Source organism: Prunus persica, chromosome G1, assembly GCF_000346465.2.
Source record: "Prunus persica cultivar Lovell chromosome G1, Prunus_persica_NCBIv2, whole genome shotgun sequence".
Lineage (NCBI taxonomy): Eukaryota > Viridiplantae > Streptophyta > Magnoliopsida > Rosales > Rosaceae > Prunus > Prunus persica.
This window is the reverse complement of record NC_034009.1, coordinates 26,842,826-26,863,791: the sequence shown is the minus strand read 5'-3', so window position 1 is coordinate 26,863,791 and position 20,966 is coordinate 26,842,826. Positions and strand designations below refer to the sequence as shown.

The following is a 20,966-nucleotide window of genomic DNA, read 5'->3' as shown; positions in this document are numbered from 1 at the left end:
GGCTCGTATCCATGGCCATGATTTTCATCTCTCTATCATCCATGTCTTTTTCCTGTGATTGCTGTTGTTGTATTGCAAATGCTTCCTCTCGTGCCTTGTCCGCTTCATCTCTTTTCAAGTCTCTCTCAATTCTTAATTAGGTGTTCTTAGCTATTTGCTCCAATAATTGTACACATTCATTGTTCGAAGTGCCCCCTCTCTTGGCCTGTGCCGCCTTTCTCCCAATAGGTCTCGGCGGACGTGGGAGTGGTGACTCCGTTTCCATTGGGGAGTCCAATGGCGAATCGGTTAATGGTGAATCGTGGAGCAGTGTCTCATTCAACACAACCAGCGGACCGGTAGGAATAATTTTGAATCTCGAACAATCCTTCACAACTTCCCAACGTTAGAAATGCACGAAACTTTTTTTGCCTTGCCCCGTGGCACCGAACCATATTTGTGCTTGTATGATCTATTAAAAATAAATAATTGGAAGTGCAAGAAAAAAAAAATTATGCAAGAATAAAATTGATTATGCAAGAAATTATAGACAAATTGGAAATGCAAAAAGAAAAAAAAAGATTATGCAAGAAAAAGAAATAGAATATGCAATAAAAAAAAAAGTTACATTAAATTGATTAAAATGGCAATTATAAATATTTTACCTCATCGGATAGATTTTGACCGCTTCGAATGTTCTCCCTTGCTTTTGTCAAGACATTTCTCCATTTCCCTAACTCTTTGTTTAGAAGTTTCTATCTACTTGACAAGGCAATTTCGGTCCGAATGAAACCCAATCTTTGACAAAATTCTCCATGAATTTTGTTCAACATATGATGGAACTTCATCTCATTGCCCGTTATAGGGTCATGACTAACGTTCACCCAAGACTGACACAACGCAATATCTTCCTGAGTTGACCACGACCCTCCGGTTTCGACAGAAGATGCCATTTTTTTTTATATATATATACAAATGGAAAGTAGTACAAAAATGTGAGTGGAGAGTAAAAAATATTGGAAGGAGAAGAGTTTGTATGGAGAATTGGTGTGGAAAGTGAAAAATGTGAGTAAAAAATATTGGAAGGAGAATAGTTTGTATGGAGAATTGGTGTGGAAAGTGAATAATGTGAGTGGAGAGTACAAAATATTGGATGGAGAAGAAATTATATGAAGATTTGGTGTAAAAAGTAAATAAAATGGTTAGGTATTTATAGGAAAAAAAATACATAATTTTTTGGTATTTTTTTTAAAAAAATTCAGAATTTTTTCGATTTTTTTTGCAATATTTTTAGCCAAAAAAGGAGGACCGTCGGATTTCTGAAAAAAACGATCGGAGCGTCTCTGTTGCGACACGTGGCACATGCCCGTCGGATTCTGTCATGGCTGATGTCAGTGCGCGGAAGTCAAATTTTTTTACCGTTGGCGCGTGTAATTCACGCGTCAGAGGTAAAAAAAAATTTGAATTACCGTGCTGACGTCACAGCCCTCAGGCTAAAGCCCAGTCGAAAGTTGCCTTGGGCCTACCCGGGCTGGTGGGACCCAGCTCTTGTTTCGGGCTTCTTCTCTCGCGCTGGAAGGCGCTTGGGCTCGCGAGGGGGCCCTTTCTCCCGATTTGGGTTGCGCGCTGGAGATGCTCTTATAACTAGAAATTCCTGTATTTTTGCTAATAATAATTTCATGTGTGTTAAAGTTTTTCTTTTTATATTTTGTGTGAATTGTTTTTGTATGTGTCTAAATTTTGATTTGTAAATATGAATTTCCACATTTTTGTCGATAATAATTTGACTTGTAAGAGTTTTTTTTTATTTTTAATAAATTATTTTTACACATGTGTCAAACTATCATTTATATGAACGAGGAATGTCACCTTCCATCAAAGGAGGTGAGCAATATTTGGTGTTATGAATTTCTTTAGTTGAATTGTTGCTATGTAAGTCGAACTATTGACATCAAGGTTTCGTGGTGTAGTTGGTTATCACGTCAGTCTAACACACTGAGGGTGTGTTTGGTATGCCTCACTAGACAGGACTATGCTAAATAAGCCTTGAAACCCATGTTTGGTAAAATGGGGGACTAAGTTAAATGGGATTGTGGAGTCCAACAGTTAAAAAACCTCCTCACTCGCTCTCCTTATACAGAGAGGCTGAAATGCAGTTCGCAAAATAGCGAGCGTGCTATTTTGACGCGCAAGTCCGACTAATCCAATCGCAAGACCAAATCCATATCCAAGCTTCAAGAATCAATTTCTTCTTCTTCTTCACCTAGAATTATCACCACCATAAACCCAGTCACACCAACCAACCACCACCAATTCAAACTCAACCACTTGAATCAACCACCACCAAATCAAACCCAGTGGAACCACAACCCAATTGAACCTTTCGAAAAATTACCAACCATTGGCCGTGGCTCAGTGAAACCAAATGGAGATTTGTGACTTCGAAGAAGATGAGGATCTGTGACTTCAAAGGGAACAAGAGACCTTGGCTGCCAATCACAAGTTTAATCATGGCCTCGATGTTTTTGAAGAAACTCCTGCCTTCCTTAGAGCCATTTTAGATGTTGATGCTCAAGGTCCTGCCAGACCTCCCCTTGTCATATTTAATTGTTTTTGTTTTGGGGCGTTTACCCCCTCTGTAACAACAACAACAAAAAAGGAAGGGGGGGCGGGGGGAAGAAGGGGGAAGAATAGAGAGAAAATGAGAGGGAAGCAGAGAAAGGTTTGGGAGGGGAATATAAAAAATAAAAAATAAAAAAAGGGATACCAATGTTGTGTCAATATTTGAGAAAAAAATAGAGAGAACCAGAGAGAGATCGGGAGGGAGAAAGAAAAGAGAAAAAAGAAACAGGGCTGGGAAGGAAGAAGAAAAGAGAAGGAGAGAAAAGGAAGAAAGAAAGAAAAAATAGAAAACAGATAAAAGATAAAAGATAAAGATAGTTTGTCTTTAAAAAATATTTTAAATTTTTTTATATATAATAAATTATACATATCTCATTGGTTTCTTTGTAGTATTTATTTAGTTTTAGGTCAAAATCCCAAATTAATTTTAAATATTTAAATAATTTTTTTAGTCCAACACAGTACCAAACATAGGTTTTCACTATTTTTACAATCCAGCTTCTTAGTCCGACGCATCACCAAACGCAGGCCAGTACTTAATCCAGCTTAGGCCAATCCGAGCTAATCCAAGACAGTCCTAAGATTTAGTAGAGTCCATGACAGTCCGCCGTACCAAACGACCCCTGAAGGTCCCCAGTTCGAACCTGGGCGAAGCCATTTTCGTAGGACAAACTGTTTTTGAAATTTCACTTTGGTTTTATGGATTCTCTTGAATTGAGTTAGGCTTTAAAACCGAAATATTGCGTGAACTCGGCAACATGGTTTCGTGGTGTAGTTGGTTATCACGTCAGTCTAACACACTGAAGGTCCCCAGTTCGAACCTGGGCGAAGCCATTTCTGTGGGACAAACTGTTTATGAGATTTCACTTTGGTTTTTGTGGATTCTCTTCAATGGAGTTAGGCTTTAAAATCAAAATATTGCGTGAACCTAACAATACGGTTTCGTGGTGTAGTTGGTTATCACGTCAGTCTAACACACTGAAGGTCCCCAGTTCGAACCTGGGCGAAGCCATTTTGAAGGACCAACCCTTTTTCAGATTTCACTTTTGTTTTATGGATTCTCTTCAGTTTAGTTCATCTTTAAAAATAACATATTGCGGGAACTTAACAACATGGTTTCGTGGTGTAGTTGGTTATCACGTCAGTCTAACACACTGAAGGTCCCCAGTTCGAGCCTGGGCGAAGCCATTTGTTGAATTTTTTGTTTTTGGAGCTGAAGAAATACAGCGGAGGCAATGATTTTTCACTGGGCTTGGTTTGGTTGGTCTTACCTTCCTAACCAACCAATTGAAATTCAAGCCCCATTCACTTTTGCTGCTTTGAAAAGTTTATCCTTTTTTATACATAAATCCCATCAAGGTGCACTTCTTGTTCTATATTTTTGGTCAGATTTTTCTACAACCATTCACTAAAGGCCCAGCTCCTTTTCTAGGTTTGTCATTTCTCAATCCATCCGAGCCCAGATTCATCCTTGTTTGACAGGTTATTAAAGATCATATCTTAAAAAAATGTGCCGACGGAATCTAGCTCATTAAAAAAAAAATGTTGTTAAATGAACCTTAAAATTAATTGAGTACATTCTATAATTTAAGTTAACCTTAATATTTTAATCAAAATATAAAATTAACTAAGTACATCCTATTTAACTACCAAAAATAGCCCTAATACAACACTCTAATACCAATCATAAACCAGATTTCTCTTTTTACATGAATCTGTGCCCTCTTTTCAGATTTTGGGTTTCATCAAAATCTTTAATTTCGTAATATCAATCATAAACTAATACTCACTGTGTTATTCGTGAGCACTAAGCAATACGAAGACTTTTCTATATCTGATAAGAGTTGAATATAGTGAGTAAGGTGTACTTATTAAAATTTTATTGTTTCACAATTCAATATGTCCTTTTGGATCATTTTATATTAGAATAAATTAATAATTCAATAAATAGTTTGATAATAGAGTGTACTCAATAAATTTTAGGATTCGTTTAGCAGCACTCTTAAAATAATATCTTCACTTGCAAAACTTTTACATGTGCGCTCTTATAATTTAACTTAACGCTTGTATAAAAAAATAATACTAATAATGCATTATTTTAAACAGCACAAAAGTCAGCATCAACTCATGGACCTGGGAATAGAAAAATAGAGCAACAGACTCCAGAACAGAGGGGGCAAGCAATCAGTGCATGGTTTCCAATTCCAAGCATGTTTGTTGGCATTAGGCATTAGGTGAGTGAGAGCTATCCATCAAGTCTATAATCTATAGTTATCATTTGATTGGCATTTCAGTTCAACATATAATTATGAAAACCATATTTATATTTTTATATATATATGAATATGATTGACACTCCAAAATACCAAATACTAACTACTTATTTGGCTTCAGTCCCAGATTCCTGTTCTTCTGTTTTGATTTTCTTTTCTTCTTCTTGTACAGATCTCGGTTCGGTCTTCCTTATCCCATATATCCACCGAACAAGTTAGCAACTGGTTTTAATAATAATAATTATTTATTGTCTAATTGTCTGCTATCAAACATGAGAAGAACTCAAACCAGAGACAAGCCGGTTTTGTCAGTTGCATAACAAAAATATGCAAATTCTGAAAATCCATTATTTTGTCATTTTTCTTTTTGGGTTGTAAATTTGGAATTATATAAGTTAAACTTAATTAAACACTGCTTAATTAACTTGATAGGATGGGAATGAGCAATTAATTAATTTTGAGAGTCATTATAAAATGATTTACTGATTGAAAATGCATATTTTCCCCAAAATCATGATCAGCGGCACAACCTAATATTCAAAAGCTCAATCTCAATCTACGCATTGACCAAAATGCAAAAGGGGAGCTACGTTATGGGTCCTATTATTTATACATTAGAGTTTTTGAGAGTCTAATAATACTAAAAGCATATGGATAGGAACTGATACCAGAATTCATTTCAGCATCAAAGGGAAGGGAGTCTATTATTGATGAAAAAACTCTAGCTTCTTCTTCACTCTGCCTGACAAAAAGAAAGAAAATTAAAAGCAACTCTCTCCAATTGTCTTGTCTGAGAGTGGCAGATAATACAAGGAGAGCAAATTATCAAAAGCTAAAAAAACAGTGCTGATCCCACATCATCTTTTACGAAAACTAGCAATTAAATTATCATGATTCATGTCATGGGGCAGAGCTGGACAGACACGGCTAGCCCATCTCCTCCACACATTGTTTTTTTTTTAAATTTAAAATTTTATAAAATTTCTTCTTAATTAACACATAGACAAATTTATATAGCAAGTCATAGTTTTACTTTCAGAGTAAAGTCTTCTGACATGTTGGATCATATAATATACAAGTATAATTTTGTAAGCAAATGCTGAATTGGGTTGAGTGGGCTTCACCTTTATTAAAAAAGCGATACATAATACGGTATAAAAATGTAATAAGCCTGACATCACCCTTTTACGAACCGTGCCACTTTAGTTTAGGGATGAAAATTCTACCTGTCATTCAAAAGCATGTAGTATACTGAGACTGACCACCTAACAGTCCACGTACTAAATTTCATCTCTTCTATCCAAAAATAAAAGTGGAAAATGATTGCTTTGAATTTGGATGCGATGTTCAATTAAAATATGAATAAATTAAATCCAAAGTATGTTGGGATTTTATTGAATTTAATGTCCCTTGAATTTTCTTCTGAATAATGGAACAACCAACAAAATTCCCTCCACACAACATCAAAATTCAAATCCCAACTTGAAGCGCCAATGTCTCCCCAAATCTGAACGTGGAAATACAGGACATGAGGAACACAAACTAGTACTATATATATATGTCATATGAATCAAGTAAATGTTCCGAGCTACCACCCTATGTTGGATGTGCAGGGAGTCAAATCACTCATAATGTGCTGTTGAGGAACACATTACACTACAACCACTCCCACGCAGTTTATGTCCTCTTATGCTATAGTCATTTCCCACCAAATATTTGCAGCATTAATGACACGGGTTCACATGACGAGTGATCTTTCTTCGGTTATGCTCATATACATCAATAATTAAGAACTTGTCGCTCGCATAAAAGTAAACAGTCCCTAATCAAATCGTTGATGCATTCACAAATATACATCAACAATTCAGGACCTTCCCTATACTGAAGGTCAAGGACATTTTATTTCAAGCATTTCACATTCATGTGCCAACCCGCAGGCTAACGTTTCAGTCCCTTTTATTTTCTTGTTCTTCTTGTTGGTTTGCAACTGGCAAGTAGGGTCGATGATCGTACATTATATTTTTTTGACTGTCATTACTTCCCACCAATTGATCCATTGACCAGTCAATAACCACAGAACTGGGCTGACAACAGATACCCGGCCCAGCAATTTAATTCGATTAGATTTTACCAGAAAGCAGCCTTTGTTTTATTTATTTATTTATGTTTACTGGAAAAAGTAGCCTCTGTTATTCACATACACGGATTTGAATGGGACAGCTTTGTCATCATCAAGATGAAAAGGTTGTTTAATAATTTCACCTCTAATTGGAAAATTATAGTCCTTTTTTTTTTTTTTTTGGTGTCATGGCAGTACGAGATTGGCTACTTTAATTATTCACATTCTATTAACTTTTAAGAGTTCAAAATGTTAAATCATCATGTCACAGAGAAAGAGATAGCTTACTTTCCACTTTTTTTTTTTTTTTCTTTTCTCTGTACCAATAAAACGAAAAATCCCACAATCTTTTCGATGTTAAATCGTCAAGCTCCACAAAAGTTAACAATTAGATCACTACACTTTCCCTTCTAAAGCAAAACAAAAATTTGTTTGTGCTACTTTATATATTTATTCGAATTTATGTACTTATATTCTTTTTATAGAATAAATAGTTTAAACTATTTTAAAAGATTGAGAATTCAAATTTAAGTGTAAAGAGACAAATTCACTATTTCGACAAACAGACTTATCCGAACAGGTCTACAATCAATGTATTATTTAAGTATCCAATGTGTTATATAGAAGGTAAAAGTTTAAGCTTGATCCAAAGTCTACTTGGTGTGGTCTTCTCCTTTTACTTTTGGTAGTGCCACCCGACCCATTTTGCCTCTTTTTTCTTTGTATCAAAATTTCTTATAATTATTTGATTAGATTAAGCAGGAAATGAGAGTGCCCCCATATTCATAATCAATGATGTCATGTCCACAAACAAAAGCAAAGCCCCAAAATCAAACGATAAAGCCATTCATATATATGTTGGTGCATGCCGTGACTGTGTGAAATGGTATTAAGTTAACTGTGACATCCAAACAAGGTCCACCAATGTAAATTATATGTCATGTCATCTCATATGCATCCATACAAGACTACACGTTGTAGGTCTACGCATTGTTCAAACCTCAAATTAATGGAGGGGGATAAATAAATAAATAAATATATATATATATTTATATTCAAAAGTATATTGCCCTAAGGTCGATAATGAGGGCAGATGCATATACAAATCTACTGGTTGGGGACTTTTCTAATGTCTCCATTTGTTTCCCTCCAAACCAATTTTGTAAACAAACAAACAAACAAAATGTTTTCATGGAATTTATTTACTAATTTTACTCTTAAAAACAAACAATTAACACCAATCAATGAGTATCTGGATGATTTAAAAAGGTGGACAACATTGTTAAGAGCCAGAATTAGCAAAATGTTGACCTCTAAAATATAAAATCTGTTTAGAAAAACCATTGACAACAACTAGAGAAAAGAACCATGTTAGGCACGCACATCAACAGTTTTGTTTTTAAGTGCGAAAAGAATTGCCATACTTTATTATATTTTGATCAAATAAATTTAATTATGACATGACATGACATTATTTATTAAGAAACTACAAAATGATGATTTTGAAATGGAATAAAACAAAATAAGAGGAGACCAACAACTAAATTTACTTTTGTTTTAAATACATTATCTATTAAATTAAATAAATAATAATATATTAAATTCACACATACAGATATTAAAACTGAAATTCATAACCTTTTATAGAAGAACAATTATTCCAACTACAATACTAACGAGTCCTTTGCGCACAACTAACTATCAGTTTTTTTCAAAAATTATACAATTCCTAAGTTTGAATGACTCGTTATCTTGAATTTGAAAAGAAAAAAATAGACATCTTACCAAAAAATTGAAAAAGATAAAATCAGTAAATCCTATGGGCCACGTGGCATCACCATGCTATTGTGTAAGTTGACGTGATGGAACTCCAGTAGCCATCACGCATTGTTTACGTAATATTTCCCCCCAAAAAACGGAACATTATATTTTCCCGGGAAAATCAAATTTCCTTTTCCAGTCTAGAAATTTCACCTCCAACAAAAAAAAAAAAAAAAAAAAAAAAACCCATAAATTAAATTAAATACAGCACCTCATATTTATTTATATCCAACGAAACAGATAGAATCGCCAAATCAAAATCTCAAAGTCTAAAGACTGTCTACTCATCTCCCTCACACACGCACACACACGCACACAAACACACACACTCTCCCCCCCTCTCTCTAAACACACACAGAGACAAGCATTCCGGCGACTTCTCGGATCAAATCCGACGGTCACCAAGCGATGGCGAGAGAATGAAGGAGATTATCGATCGGAGACGGCAGCGATCATCATCATCATCACCACCATCATGTCATCGGTTTGGAGCTCCGACTGCTTCTCCGACCTACTGTGCTGCGAGGACTACTCCGGAATTCTGTCCGGAGAGTCGCCGGAATGCTCGTCGGACTTGGAATCTCCGGCGTGTAGCGAAGAATCCATCGCCGGATTCATAGAGGACGAGCGCAACTACGTCCCCGGCTTCGACTACTTGTCTCGCTTCAACTCCGATCATTCCCTCGACATCTCCGCCCGAGCCGACTCCGTTGCATGGATTCTGAAGGTAATTAACCAATCAAATTCCAGATTTTCATAATCGGACACTAACTTTGCACTTATTACATGATTGCCATGGCATGCGCGTGCGCTCGTTAGATCTATTGACCGTATTGTCTCCGGCTTTTCTAATGTGCGCCGGGGTTGCGTACTGTTTGGCTGAAGTGAAGATTTTCTTTATCAGCCGCCGGATCTAACTACAAAGCTCGCTGGCGGTTCACATTAGATCGTTTCACTTATGATTATTAGTTTAATTAATATTACGTCATGTATGGATGGTTTTGCAGGTCCAGAGTTACTACGGGTTTCACCCGCTGACGGCGTATCTCTCCGTTAACTACTTGGATCGGTTCTTGTACTCCCGCCGGTTGCCGGTAAACTCAGTCTCCGTTAACGCTTGGATGATTATGTGATGAAGCTGGATAATGTTGAAGATTAATTATCTTAATTATTGGTGAAAACCTTTAATTATGTATTAGTAATTATATTTGACTTTTCAAACGTATGTGGAAATCTGTACAGTAGGTGATTGGGCGTACGTACTGTTTCATTATAAAGTTCATGGGATGACGAGGCAATTACGATCCTCTAAGCTCCCAACATAGTGATTATCTTTAATTGGACTTTATAATAACTACAGTATAAAAGTACAATTATACTAATTATTACATGCCTTTTATTTATCATAATTTGCTTTTTTCTTGTCACGTGCATTGCACGTGAAAAATACTTGTAGCATAAAATCTCGAGTAATAAACTCTATCACAGAGCAATAATCTAATGTGTTTAATTATTATATATATGTGATGACGATAAAAGCTTTTGCTAATAGTATTCGTTTTGTTTGTTTGTTTGTTTGTTTCAGCAAGCAAATGGGTGGCCAATGCAACTTTTAAGTGTTGCTTGCTTGTCCTTAGCTGCTAAGATGGAGGAACCTCTAGTTCCTTCTCTGTTAGATTTACAGGTACATATATAATACACACACAACCAACGCTAATTTCTTCTTAATCTAATATTTTATCAATTTGTTTAAAGGTTTAGGACATAATAATATGTGTCGCAGGTGGAAGGTACGCAATTTATCTTCGAACCGAGAACAATCCGTAGGATGGAGCTCCTTGTGCTGGGTGTTTTGGATTGGAGGCTACGATCCATAACACCCTTCAGCTTCGTCGCTTTCTTTGCATGCAAGCTCGACCCAGCGGCAACTTTCATCGGATTTCTGGTTTCACGGGCCACAGAAATCATATTATCGAATATCAAAGGTACGTGTACATGTACTTAACGAAATACATATACATGCAGTACGTCTACGTAGAAAAGGCTGCTTTACACTACACTAGAGTACATATTATTATAATATATAACTAGTGGTTCTTGACTTGTTCTTGTTGATTGATTATGTCAACAGAAGCTAGCTTTCTTGAATATTGGCCATCATGCATTGCTGCGGCAGCCATACTTTCCGCAGCCAATGAAATCCCTAATTTGTCGCTTGAAAATCCGGAACATGCTGAATCATGGTGTGGTGGACTGAGCAAAGTAAGCACATGGGACTCTGATGATTTCAATTGGGATTTTAAAATAATTATTATATATGTATTCATTTTCAATGAATTTGCAGGAGAAAATCATCGGATGCTATCGATTAATGCAAGAAGTGGTGGTTGAAAATAGTGGGATAAAAAAGTCATCACCCGATGTTTTGCCACAGCTTCGAGTTACGGTTCGGGGCAGAGTGAGGTCCAGTTCTGAGTCATCGTCCTCGTCAGTCTCCTTATCATCATCATCACCAATGTCATATAAAAGGAGGAAATTGAATAACTGCTTATGGGTAGACGATGACAAGGGAAACTCCGAGTAAGAGGAGAGAGAGATAGCGAGAGAGAGATGGGGGAAAGGGAAACTATAAATAAAAGAAAGGAAAATGGTGGTCCAAAAAGTTGTCTAGAAACCTCAATATTTTTTTAGGAGGGTTTTGGGATTAAAATTGACCTGATCATGGGTTTTGTGTAGATTATAGTGTCTATATATAAGTGTATGTATGTATGAGAGAGAGTTTGGTGAGTTTGCAGATTTTATTATTTGTTTTGTTGGTGGGCAATGCCATTATTTCATTATTAATAATGGCTTTGCAGATTCCCAAGGCAGAAGGGGATTTGTTTGGTAATGTTTTGGTGTGTGATGAGAAAGCGAAGGGGAAAAATAGATATATATATATATATATATATATGTTTTTAAATGTAGTGGAGTCATGGAAGCGTGAGAGAAGTGGGGAATTGAATTCAAAGGCCGCATTGATTGTTGAATGAAGAAAACGATGAAGCTGGTGGGGCATCAAAAGAAAAAAGATGAAGAGAAAAGAGAGATTAGGGTTGGCAAAATTAGGGGAGTGAGCTTTGAAGTTTGAGCTTCACGGGGATCAATTTACAAGTCAAGACTTCTCTGCCTCTTTTGAGTTTGACGGGAAAAACCAGCGTGGTGAATGCGATCGGTGGCTCCACCCCCATTTTAGACTTTTTGAGTGGTTTGTGTGCTCTCTTAGCACTGCTTGGTGGCACACATCTGTGTATGCGAGTGCATTTTTGGCGGGAATTGCCTCTTTTATTGGCCATGAGGTGGGCCTAACCATACTGTAACTCTTTTTTATTTGCGTGTTTCGCTCGGGTGTGCACGGTCACACGTGTGCTTACACTGTTTTTTGGTTGATTTTTTTATTGTTAAAGGGGAGAAGAAAAAAAAAAAAAAAAAAAACTCAAGATGATGAGGAGGAGAAACCTCCTATCATATGGCGTGAAAAAAGAAAAAAGAAAAAAGAAAAAAAAAAAGGTCTTTGGGGCCTTTCATGCGTGTTTGTTGTATTTGATTCATCATCAATAAAATAATATAAAGACAGGTTTCTTTCATCTCTCTCTCTCTTTCTCTGTGCATGGAGAAAAAGCTTCACTCCCGGTTGCATTGCCCTCTGTCATCATGTCACTTATAAAATTCTTCTGATTTCTCATCATGTCACTTACAAAAAAGAAGAAATATTACAAAAAAGAAGAAATATAGAAAGTAAAGGACAATACAACGGAGATGAAATAGCACATGATTGACATTACAAACTTTGTAGCTTGGTGCTTTGTTTTATTATATTACTGTGTGGAAGTTTGTGAGTGATAATAATTATCTCCTCTTAAGTCTTATCTCTCTGGGGGCCTCTCGTGACCAACCCCATGGCTGTTGTATCAGCTCCCCCAGATATCAGACAGCTCTGCCGGACATAGCGATATATCACCTTAATTATTGTGTTGTATTGATCAGCCAAACGAGCAGGGATTTAGTCTTTTTCTTATGAAAATTTAACAACTGGCACAGTGAGTGTGAGATACGGTGGGAAAAAGCCAATGCCTGGAAAAGTTGCTTTTAGTAGAAGTACTTACCAGCTTATTACACTACAAATAGAAAAACGCCAACTACGAGCCTGTCATTTAGCCACCGATCCCCGACATGGGGTATATTATTTTTGCATGTAGCTTAGTGCTAAAGGCAACCATGCATTTAAAACACCACCTGCATTTCATTGCATGCACAACAACAGGTCATGCAAATCTTATCAACTCCTCCTTCATTTCACAGGTGGCATTACAGAAACCTGTCCAGCATCCATCATCTCATTTTACTTTTACTCACACGTCTGATTTAATATCAAATGGACCACCCTACAGCGACAATTGTTGGAAAGAAAGTACCCTTTTTCTCTAATTTCTCTCTTGGCTGGGCTCTGCCTTTTACAGTAGAACTCATGCCATGCCTTCCACCAACGACATTCACATAAAAACACCAGCTAACTTCTACGAATTAATTACTTTTCCGCACATGTGAATTAGGTTAGTTCATCAATTCTCTTTGTATTGAGTTCGAATTTCTCTATTCGTACGTTAGAGTAATTAAAATATTATTTTGTTTATAATTTTAAAAAAAAAAAAACTAATTAACTAGTTTCTGCTTTATGAAGGATTTCCAACAATGTGGATCCCATGATCGATGCTGTCGGAATCCACTTGGTAATTAATTAAATTAAACTGAATTAAATGAAACTCTGATTTAATTATGATCTCAGCTTGCTAATCACTTAATGCAACCTGGAATTGCCTGATTAGGCCAGCTATGGCCTTGGTGGGAGCCATGAAAGTTTAACCTGGACCACATCGATATCGATCCATCCATCACCAAATGGCAATCGGATCCACCCCCACTAAAAAGGTGAACCCATTAGACAAAATGCAGGTCCGCAGGTTTGGTGATCATCAACTGATGAATTTAATTTAATCACCATAGCCCACCTCCTAGCCCTATGGATCATATGTGACAAAAGATTAGGTTAAATAAAATAAAATAAAAGGGACAGGAAATAGGACAAAATGTGGAGCGCAATGACATTGCCATCAGCACAATTCGATCATCTTTTTACTTTATCCAAAGATCATATTTTTTCCATAGCAGCCATACATGGTGCTGTTTACACAAAGATTTATTATATGCTTTTTTATTTATTTATTTATTTATTGGCCCTTGTCACATGAGAAAAGAGTTCAGGGTCCCTTGAGTATAATTTGATGGCAGTATATCGAGCCCGCAAATTGGGGCAGGATGGTAACGTGACGCCATCCCATTGGATATTAAAAGGTGGATCGTTTTGTTTTTATCTTTATACTTTCTTTTTTTGAATAGAAATAGGAAGGTGGTACCTATGCGAATTTGGATTTTGTAGGCAATTTCCTCCCCCCATTATTAATCCCCCTCCACCCACGAAGGCCAAGCAGTAAAGTGTGAGAGCGAGGGTTGTTGAGGATTAAAATGTTGCTATCATTCCCCTGTTTATGTATGTTCAAAGATTGAATGGTAATTGACAATTATGCATAAAATGAGTAAGTGTTGAGAAGTTTTTTGGTCATTAAGTGTTGAGAAGTTGAGATATATAATTAACTTCAATAATTACAAGATTCAATTTTCAATAATTACTTCTTCTTTATGCACAAATATCTTAAGGCGGAACATGATGAGTTGTGCTCGATTCATTTTAAGTTCGAGAGTATATGAAAGTAATTAGTGCTTTACCATTGAAGTTATAAATTGATCATATCTAATATTTGCTGAGCTAGATCAAACATTCATTTAAAATGTGAGTATACGAGCAGAAGTACTCTACCAACCTTCATAGAATTGCGAGGGCCCAACCCTCTTATTTTTCAGTGATAAAAACTTGTTCACACACTCGCACACACACTTCCTTTTTATATAAACAAATTTTGGTTTTAAAGTGAGGAATCCTAAGTATAAACCCAAAAGCCAAAATTTCTTTTTGCCCTCAATAGTGAAGAAAAGTAGGGGTTTGGGAGTGTAGGGAACAGAATCTAGCTCTTTACCTACTCCTTTTCCTGCGGAAATTTCAACTTTTAGAGGCCAATGACAAAGATAGAGGACCCTAACATTCAGCTTTTAAAGATGATTTTTCGTTGTAAAACCATATGCTCGTGGGGTTGCTGCGAAAGTCCATAGGCCCCTTGGACTAAAGGGTTCAAAAGCTAGAATGATGCTGAATATTTCAGATACCAGATATGGGTTTTGATTTTATGCTGAATGCAAGACAGCACCACTCTCAAGTCCTTCAACTACTCATTGTCCCCATCTCCTGTACAAAATTTACATTAAATCATCAGAAAAATAAAATTTGATCATAATCATAAATTCATATGAGGAGGCCTAGCTAGCTTAAGCCTAGGTATAGCTATAGGTAGTGCATGTGTTGGCTTTAATTTTACAACTCAAATTGAGTGTCTTTGGATGCCATGAAAAGAAGATGAATTGAAAGTGCAGATGACATGAGGAGGGTCGGTTGGCTATTCTCGAGGGAGCGTCGTGATCTTCTTTATTTGCTTTTTTGATAGTGCCTGGATCTGGACCTCCATTCCCAAGAGTGGAGACAAAAGAGTCGTCTGTTTAATCATCAATATTCAACAGCCACCATCTCTTCATTTAGATCATATCATACATTGCATGTCAATGTTAACTATATTTGTTTGTTTTCTTGTCATAATAATTTCTTCAAATGCAAACAAAATGTCTTTTGCTAGCAAGAATCACCTAAATGTGTTATCCGATTATTGTCATATTTCCAATCAAACATGTTTTAGTAATAATTTGACAATATAACATACGAAATTAGATCCTATGATCATGGTAAATAAATTAGGCCGACAAGTAGCTTGCACCAACAATTGATGAATGGGACTTGATTTTACTAAGTCGTATGACTTAGCCGAAAAGGAAGTTTTACTCAGCCGAAAGCTCCAACTGAGACTGCATTAAAAGAATAATCAGGACAAAGAAAATGATTAGAAAAATACCCTTAATATGTGGTGAGGCATACACCCCTATATCTGGGGTGCAAATCCCCTTTTTTGGCCTCAAAACATTTCCTAACCCAATAAATGGTGTTGATTTAGGACAATTATATCTTGCACTCATTCAAGTGCAATTCCTTTATTCAAAGAGAAATCCATCCATGAATAGTATGTATGTATGTATGAGTTTGTTTTTGTGATGAACATGTCTAGTTCCTAAGTGGTATAGCAGTTCTCCCCTGTGTGTGTGTCTGTCTTTGCATGTGAGAACTGCTATGCCAAAAAGAAAAAGGAAACAATTGATTCCATCTAAGTGCATTCCACATCAATAACCCACAATTGAGAGAAACAATAAAAATAACATCTTCAAACCGTCAATTGAACATATGTAACAGAAGATTTTAACCGAAAAGTAGGGGCTGGGCTGATGCCTGATAATGCTTTTGTTTAGCAAAAAGCTTCGTCCTTAATCTTGATTTATTAAACATTGGTTGAGGAAGAATAATGTTTAATTAATTAGGATAGGAGACACACTTTTCACTTAACTTTAGAAATTAGTACAAATTTAGCACTTTTCTTTCTCTTTTTATTTTGGGTGAAGATTTAGCACTTTTCTTTCGTTTTGCCTTTTTCCAATTAACTTTCCCCCTCCCTCCCCTTCCCCTTGTGGTAGTAAAGTAAAATAGTAATTTAATTATGATATAGGCAAAGTACAAAAACATGTAGGATCTTTGGGGTTATCCAAAATATTATCTATGCATGCTCAAACGATCAAATCTCACTTCCACTTTTTAGTTTTATTTATGTTTAAGATTTTGGAGTTTCTATTTGCCATCCATACTATTTGTCACTTTACCCAAAACTCACACATATCTTAATTTTCGTCACAACAGTATAATTCCACCCAATAGCATAAATACTTGCGAAATTTTATAACGAGGGTGTCATATATGGACCCCTTATGTGAACCTTTATATTTTTCATAAAATCATTTCATTAAACTTAAGTGAACTATTCAGATGAATCCTATGGCACCACTCATAAACACTTTCATTGATGTCATTTTCTTCTAAACAAGACCCAACACCCAACCAACAAGGATCAATCTGGTATAGTATCCAAGGCCCAATCTCATTTCGAGCCCAGCAGCCTGATCCATCAATTGGATATTGTTTACAGCCCAATCTCTCTACTTTTCCTTCTTCCAGCCTGATCCATCATGTATGTCTTGGTTGACATACCCCCAAATTTATTATCAAAAAGCAAAACAACCCAAATTTCGATTTCTTGTTTTAATGTTTAGGCCCATTTAAAATAGGTCTGTTTTATAGTTTAAAGAAGTGGGTTATCTTCTTCTTCTATATATAAAGCAAAAGGCAGAGAATGGTGAAACATTCAAAATACCAAAAAATGCCCTTGGTTAATTCAAATATTAATAATTGAAATTATTAATTAAATGAGGATAATATAATAAATTCATAATTTTTTCATATTAAAAATATTAAAATTTAAAACAAAATTAGATAATAGGTCCTATTTTTCTCGTGTGGAGAGGCTAGACTCAAATTATAGGGAAGAATTTTGTTCCAATTATTTCCAATTCGAGTATTATTCTACGTATTATAATTAGTTCACTAAATTTAAGAAATTAAAACTTGCCCCTTGCCACCACTCACAAAGTAAAGTCATAGCTCTTTGAATTAGGGTTTATTCTCATCTCCATGTGTAGCCCATGGCCGCAGCGAGCTTTCTAGGTACCCATTTAACAATTATTTCCATAGCAACCAAATTGCACTCTCCTACTCACCATTGTTCTCTAACTAGAACCCTAAAACCCTCACGCTTGCTGCCAATGGTAAATAACGGAAGAGCCAAGGGCAAGATGGGAGGGTATTCCACATTATTCAAGTGCAACAATAGAGATCACAGCCACATGGAGATCTATGATTCTGCGAAGGAGGAGGAGGATGAGGCAAAGCACGAGCAATTCGTGCGGTGGTTTCGAGAGGCTTGGCCCTACTTGTGGGCTCACCGCGGCTGCACTTTCGTCATCATCATATCCGGCGAAGTTGAGTCAAACCCTAATTACTTAAACCCTTTTCTCAAGGACATTGCCTTTCTCCATCACTTGGGGATCAAGTTTGTTCTTGTTCCAGCCACCAACGTAGAGATCCATAAACCTCTGGCAGGCAGAGGAAAGAAAACACGGTTCGTTAGTTCTTACATAGTCACCGACTCGAAAACCCTAGACGTTGCAAAAGAGGCGACCGGGCGGATTTGTTCTAACATAGAGGCAGTTCTTTCCGCAGGGCCCTCCATATCCAACATTCGACGACGGCATGGCAGCGACAACAGCCGTCTTCATGACGTCGACGTGAGCGCTGCGAGCGGCAACTTTGTTGCGGCGAAAAGAGGAGGAGTTGTTACCGGTGTTGATTATGGGGAAATCGGCGAGGTTAAGAAAGTGGACGTCCGTCGAATCCGCGAGAGGCTCGACGGTGGCGATTGCATTGTGTTGTTGCGCAACATTGGCGATTCCAGTTCCGGCGAGGCTATGAATTGCAACACTTATGAGGTTGGAATGACTCACTCCCTTGCTATCTGCATAATGGACGGCCCAATTCTCGACGACAAGCATCTCGTTCAGTTCCTCACTCTTAAAGAGGCGGAGGCAGAGACATACATGTTGATTCGGAAGCAAAAGCAAGAGCAACACCAAGGGTTAGGTTTTGCTATTGGGGGTTATGAGAGGCAGCAACTAAACCATCGGTTAAATGGCTACATTCCAGAACTAGCCGCTGCAGCCTTTGTTTGCAGGGGAAGGGTTGAGAGAGTTCATCTCTTAGATGGAACTAAAGGTGGGGTTTTGTTGTTGGAGTTGTTAAAAAGAGATGAGGTGGGGACGATAGTTGTAAGCGACGTTTATCAAGGAACCCGAATGGCCACAGAGTCAGATTTCTCTCGAGTGAGAGAACTTATACAAGCTTCTGGAGAACTGGTCAGGAGAAGTGATGAGGAGCTACTTGAGATGATATTGATGGATTGCTTCGCTGTTGTTGAAAGAGAAGGTCAAATCGTTGCGTGTGCTGCTTTAGTTTCTTTCTCGAAAGAAAAATGTGGGGAGGTTGCTTCTTCTGCAGTTTCTAGTGAATGTCGTCGACAGGGGTAGAGACATAAGCTTCTTGATTACATTGAGAAGAAGGCATCTTGTCTCGGATTGGACAAGCTCTTCTTGCTGACAACTAGAGCTGTGGATTGGTTCAAGAGACGTAGGTATTTTGAATGTTCAATTGAATCAATACTCGAGAAGAGGAGGGGAAAGATTAATCTGTCCGGTGGATCCAAGTATTATATGAAGTAGCTATGGTTTATGAAATGCTTCTGACCGGAGTGAAATCACGTCCACATGATATTATTGTACCAAGTTTTCCGATGTGGTATTTTATATTGATCAACATTAACAATATTAGCAATTATTATTAAGCTAGAATCAACCAGTGGCGGACACATTAAGGGACAAGATGGGTTGCACGACCCCATGGGAGGTTTGAAATATGATTGTGAAGGTCTGATACGACCTTATGGACAGCAGCAACGAAACCCCATGAATGCACAGAAGGTGCTCGATGATTTGGTCCAAAGGCCTTGCACGCACCTGCTATGCAGTGCGAGGTTTTTTTTTTTTTTTTTTTTTCCTTTAAAGCGCTTGGGCAAAACGACGTTGTGTTGGTCCAGGTGCATTCAAATTACTTTTAATGACCTGGCATCGTTTTGAGCCAGGCTTTAAAGACAAAAAACAGAAACCCACCCCCATGTTTACCCGACTCCAGCAGCACCACCCCACCCCAAAACCTCAATTCCAGAATATTATCTCACTAAGATCTACACTGGAATCTATAGGCTTGTTCCTTGCAAGAGCTTTTAAGATGAAACCACGATAATCTTTATTGGGCAGGGGAACATAAAATATGCTTACCAACGATTATAATCATCATCATGAAAACTAAAGAAGAATGAACATTGACTTTTACACCTATTTTTGTTTTGATTAGTTGATTTAGGAATGAAAGTACTATCGTTTAATTTTAGAAAAATTAGGTATTAGACATAATTTACTTTACTAATCAGTATTTGAGACTTTGAGCATTTTTATTTGGGTTTTAATACCTAGGAAAGAATTGTTATTTTGGATTAGGCCAAAGAGGAGGCTCATATTTGTTGGGCTTATCTAAATTATAAAGGTAAAATATAATTTTACCCTTTTGTTTAAAATCAGATCTCAGCCCCTCTCTCTCATCTTCTCTCTTCTCTCCATCGACGATACAACGCCCTTTCTTTCTCCTCTTCATTCTTCGCTCAATCAACGACGACGACACTCGCTTTCTCTCCTCTTCCTTATTTGCTCCATTAACAACGACACCCTTTTTCTTATCTTCCTTATTCTCACGCGAAGCTCTATTTTTCATCTGTTGAGGTATGTGTTTTCTAGATCAGATTCTTATTTCAATTTTGTAGATTCGTTAGGCCAACCTATATGGATCTAACAATAGATCCGTTATTTCAATTTTCTAGATCAGATTCTTCTCACGCGAAGTTCAGTTTATGTATCTATTGATTTATTAAGGCTATATGGATCTAACAATAGATCCGTTAGGCGAGCCTTGTCATTAGTGTGGGGTGAAATGCTGTGTTATAAGAGTTAAAAGAAGCCACCACATTATTTGTGTAATAAGCTAATTTTAGCATAGAATAGCTTGAAAGAGGCTTGTTTTACATCTCTATAACCTCTAGTGCAGCTTAATAAATTAGTTTTCCTTTTGTTACTGTATATTTCTTTTTGTTAATAAATTAGGTTTTTTGTGTTTGTTTGTAGTTATTTGGATATGATCTTGCCGTTGCAGCTGCAAATTCATTACACCTTGAGTTCTATATATGGAAAAAGTATGGGGTATTGCCAAAGAGGTATTTTGCTTTTCAAAATCCTTTTTATTCATTAGTCTGTACTCTTATAGTATGTAGGTAACTATTGACTTATTTCTTAGT

At 36.8% G+C, this 20,966-nt stretch overlaps 1 protein-coding gene, 3 non-coding genes and 1 pseudogene across 4 annotated transcripts; all 5 read left to right on the top strand.

Annotated features, from left to right (window-relative positions):
* Positions 3,362–3,435, top strand: TRNAV-AAC. The gene has a single exon. It is a non-coding gene; the product is annotated as a tRNA-Val (tRNA).
* On the top strand, positions 3,540–3,613 carry TRNAV-AAC. The gene has a single exon. It is a non-coding gene; the product is annotated as a tRNA-Val (tRNA).
* Positions 3,716–3,789, top strand: TRNAV-AAC. Its single transcript has one exon. It is a non-coding gene; the product is annotated as a tRNA-Val (tRNA).
* LOC18793298 (cyclin-D1-1) lies at positions 8,608–12,440 on the top strand. The gene is made up of 6 exons (XM_007222478.2): positions 8,608–9,541; positions 9,822–9,908; positions 10,400–10,498; positions 10,598–10,799; positions 10,946–11,076; positions 11,159–12,440. Exons 1-6 carry the CDS (start codon positions 9,290–9,292, stop codon positions 11,396–11,398), a joined length of 1,011 nt encoding a protein of 336 aa, XP_007222540.1. The 5' UTR covers positions 8,608–9,289; the 3' UTR covers positions 11,399–12,440.
* Positions 17,656–19,284, top strand: LOC18790378 (annotated as a pseudogene).